Below are 4,266 nucleotides of genomic sequence, written 5' to 3' on the forward strand. Positions count from 1 at the left end.
GCCGGCCCCGATCCAGCCGGTCTCGGGACTGGCTGCGCAGGGCAGGAGGCCGTCTCGGAGAGGCCGGGGTGCCTGTGGTCAGCCGCCGGCTGGGTCGCTCCCTCCGGGGGCCAGTGCCTGTGTCATCACTGCGGGTACCAAGGGGGCCGCTCTGGGCGGAGGAGGCTGAGGAGTCACTGTCCCCGGAGTAGCGGCGGGAGCGGGGATGGGGGGGCAGCTGATCCCGGGGCCTGGGGCAGGGGGACAAGAGAGACAGATGGGGTACCACGGAAGGACTGGCATGCAGAACAGGCAGGGAGAGGAACAGCAGGGTATGTGGCTGGTGGACGGGGCTGTCAGGGGCATCGGTCTGTCCTGGGGACTTCCAGGGAGAAGTGAGCAGCTTCCTCCAGCCACCCAGGGCCCCAAAAACCACGGAAGAAGAAGTTTCCTGGGCTCTAGACACCCCCCCTTCCCAGGACGGGCCAGAGGAAGCAAGAGCTGGACTGGCTGCCGCCCAGCCACAGGGCCCGCCCCAGCTGTGTTGTTGGTTTGGTTGTGTTGCCATGGAGATGGGAAGCTAGGCCCGCCCCCACCCACGGGAACTTTTCCCAGGGTGTGAGTCACTCTGGCGCACAGGCAACCCGTCATGCAGGCTAGGGCTGACGCCCCCAACCCTCTGGACCCCTCACCCCTCCTCCTCCTGCATCTCACCTGGGCGGGGTCCCGGGCCCCTCCTTTGTGCTTTGTAAGCTAATGGGACTCATCTCAGGTCGGGAGCCCCGGCGCTCACTCCCAGGAACCGGGCTAGCAGGGCGGGGACTGGGGGTGGGTGACACCCTCTGCGGAGAAAAGGTACGGACCCTCGGCTGGGGTGGGCGATGAGCTGCAGGGAGAGAGGACAGGCAGCATGTGAGGGAAGTAGCCACACAAGCGAGTCCCCTGCCCATCCACTTCCAGCCCCACCCAGGCACTGACCGGTGGAGGAGCAGCGGCACGGGTCGTGCTTGTCCAGGTAATGCTCCAGCGTGTCCCAGCCACCACCCACTCGCACCATCACGTGGCTCCTCAGCACCTGCAGGCGTGGGCAGGTCATGGCTGTGCCCCAGGCGCCCAGCAGCCCACCACCTTGGCTGCTGCCCACTAGGGCGGCCCCTGGCCCTTACCCGCACAAAGATGAGCAGGCTCGAGTCCCCGACACGGTACTTCCCCTCTGAGACCTTGATCATGGGGAACTGGTCGGGGCAGGTGCAGTGGCCCAGGATCTCCCTCACCTGAGGCCAGAGAGAGGGTAGGGGTCAGAGGTCAAGTCCTCTTCCTGGGGCTTAATGTCAGCCATTCCAGGGTCAGGAGGAAGTCAGGCCTTCCAGGGAAGTGGATGGAGGCCGTGTTACCCCAGATGGGGTACAGCTTCCACACATGACCTTTCTTTTCTTTTTTTTTTTTTGAGACGGAGTTTCACTCTTGTTGCCCAGGCTGGAGTGCAACGGTGTGATCTCTGCTCACTGCAACCTCTGCCTTCCAGGTTCCAGCAATTCCCCTGCCACAGCCTGCCGAGCGGCTGGGATTACAGGCATGTGCTACCACGCCTGGCTAATTTTGTATTTTTAGTAGAGATGGGGTTTCTCCATGTTGGCCAGGCTGGTCTTGAACTCCTGACCTCAGGTGATCCACCCACCTCGGCCTCCCAAAGTGCTGGATTACAGGCGTGAGCCACCACGCCCGGCCCACACGTGACCTTTTACCAGCTGCCCCTTCTTAGCCCTCTGGGCCCAGGGAGCTCCCAGGATGAGATGATGGGGCTGTGGTCACGCCATGGTCTGAGACCCCGTGAGGAACATCCCACAGCTCCTAGAGCTGGGGAAGCCCCAGAGCCTGTCCTCACTCCCCCTTCACCCACTTCCCAGACAAGAAGGCTGGGGCCCACAGGAAGGCCAGGCGGGCTATAGGACACAGGCGCAGGGGGTCCCATGCCCCTGGGTGGGCACTGATGCGGAGGGGTACCACAGACACGTGGGACACACAGGCCACTGGCTAGGTGAGCACGCACCACATACAGCCCCCCTCCAGAGCCACAGCTGCCAAGCTGGCTATGTGGGCAGCCCTGCCCGCCTCCCAGCCCACAGCGGCAGCGGTGCTGCCAGAGGAAATAAGCAGGTGGAGCCTTGAGTGACCCTGGCCCAGGACAGGGGGTGGGGCCCCAGGCTCTGCCCACTGCCATCCGCTATCCACCTCCCAGGCAGGCACATTGTAGTCCTGACCTTCCGATAAGAAGGAAACTCTTGGTCCAGCCCTCGGGGGTGGCAGGGGCCACCCACATCCTGGGAGAGGAGAGAGTTGGGGGCAGGGCCTGGCACCTTCTATGCTTAGAGTCCTGCAGCTCCAAACAGGATCCCCATCCCAGCAACAGCAGCAACCCGGCTAGGCTTCCCAAGGGTGCCTGGGGAGTGGGGAGACCTGCAGAGCCCCCTGGGGTACCTACTGTGTGGTAGGCACCTTGCCCAGGGCTTTCCATGCCTCATCTCAACTGAGCATCACAGCACTCACTCAACCTCGAGCCTCCCTGAGGTTCTGGGCACATCTGCCTAAGACTAAGTGCAGGGAGGGCACAGAGGAGGCGCCCCAATCATGCAGTCCCCCAGAAGGAATGCACAAGCTCAGTTGAGGCACAGTTAGCACACAAAGTGAGGGAGGATCGTGCCAGGAGCCCGCATCCTGTCCCAGGCCCGGCTGGGCTGCGTCATCTCCCCAGCACCTCCCTCTCTGTGGGCTACCCATTTCCTTGGGGTCAGGTATACAGTCCTTGATTTGGTGCTCAACATGTGCACTCTTTTTGTGGGGCAGGCTGTTCTGCAGATAGCAGGGTGGACCCTGGGAGGTTCAGGGACAGATCGCAGGCACTAGCTGTGCTGTCGGGTCTCTGGCGCCTGGTGCTGGGGGACTCACCAGCTCGTCGAGGTTGCGCAGGTCGCTGGGTGTCATGCGGGGGCCACGGGCAGGAGTCCCTGGTGCAGGGGTGGTTTCAGTGGTGTCCTCCCCAGCAGCAGGGGCGTTGGGGGCTGGGGGTGCAGCACGCAGCTCCCGCTCAATCTCCTGCTCAAACTGCACGAGGCGTGGGGCGAGCAGGCCCAGGCGGGCCCCACGCCGTGCCACCTCCAGCAGGCACAGTACCACGCTCTTCTCGTTCTTGCGAAGCACCAGGTCCTCAGTCTCAAACATGAGCACCTCCGGCACACCCAGCTCCGTGCGGCACCAGCCGATGAAGGTGGCCACGTTGTCGCGGGCCATGAAGGAGCCAGGCACTACACTGTGCGCCTGGAAGGCCACACCTCGGGCCGGTCGGGCAGCTGCCAATGCACGGGCAGCCTCGGTCACGGCGTTGGCATGTTGGCACAGTGTCGTGCCCGTGGCCAGCCCCGTCAGGAAGCCATCACCACCACCCGGGAGACCCAGGCCGTACAAGGCATTGAGCCACTCGGCCAGGTCCTCCTTCATGGCCTCCACGTAGGCCTCACTGGAGCGAAACGGCCGCACGCTCTTGGCCGCAGAGCCCGCGATGCCAGCCACCGGGTCTGCCATGCCCGGACCGGCCGAGTCACTGTGGGCAGGAACACAGGTCAGGATCGCTGTGGGGACCCAGTAAGGGCTCAGTACAAACTAAGCTGCTGGCCACCTGCACCAGTCTGTCACTCAGGCCGAATGCCTGGTTTACATGTTGGCTCTGGGAAATGTCGGTGCTCCGTTTCCTCATCTGCGAAATGGGTACAGTAACATTCCCTGCCTCATGGGACTCTATGGGATAATTTTTATAAACTTAGGGTCCATTAAGTGTTTGCTGTGTGACTTTCTGGGGTGCAAACTGGGGCTTGGCTGGGGCCTCCCTCTCAGGCAGGGAGGTGCCCATTGTGAAGGGCTGGGACCTACAGAAGGGAAGGCAAAGGCTAGGGCCCCCAGAGGACACGAAGGGAACCCAGGTCCTGACCTCAGAGTGGGTTATGTGCATGGCTCAGGGCTGGTGCCCACCCCATGTCCTGCGGGAAGGTCCCCGCGCCTTCCTTGGCCCCCCTTCCATAAGGGCTGTGCCATCATTAACAACGACATAGCAGCAGCAATAGTGTAACAGCACGACTGCGCTAGGGCTGAGCGGGCGGAGGCATTATCTCCATTTTACAGATGAGGAAACTGAGGCGCAGAAAGGGCCGAGCTCGTGAAGGTCGCAGAGCTGTGGGTGGAGGAGCCCGGGCGTCCAGGCGGCGCAGCGTGGCCGGTCTCGGCGATCCGGGGCCA

The 4,266-nt window shown here is 63.1% G+C and overlaps 1 protein-coding gene across 2 annotated transcripts in view; it reads right to left on the reverse strand.

Annotated features, from left to right (window-relative positions):
* The window catches only part of GAS2L1 (growth arrest-specific 2 like 1), a 13,217-nt gene that overhangs the window by 8,271 nt on the left and 680 nt on the right, over positions 1–4,266 (reverse strand). The window contains exons 2-5 of one of the 2 annotated variants that reach the window (XM_011934810.1): positions 2,926–3,577; positions 1,146–1,253; positions 958–1,054; positions 694–865 (exon numbers count right to left, since the gene is read on the reverse strand). In XM_011934810.1, coding sequence (XP_011790200.1) covers positions 694–865; positions 958–1,054; positions 1,146–1,253; positions 2,926–3,558 — 1,010 coding nt within the window. In that variant the 5' untranslated portion in view covers positions 3,559–3,577. Of the gene's footprint in view, positions 1–693; positions 866–957; positions 1,055–1,145; positions 1,254–2,925; positions 3,938–4,266 lie in introns of those variants that run through there. The other variant, XM_011934811.1, reaches the window with a different exon arrangement.

Source organism: Colobus angolensis, unplaced genomic scaffold (genome assembly GCF_000951035.1).
Source record: "Colobus angolensis palliatus isolate OR3802 unplaced genomic scaffold, Cang.pa_1.0 Scaffold139, whole genome shotgun sequence".
In the NCBI taxonomy this organism is placed as follows: Eukaryota; Metazoa; Chordata; class Mammalia; order Primates; family Cercopithecidae; genus Colobus; species Colobus angolensis.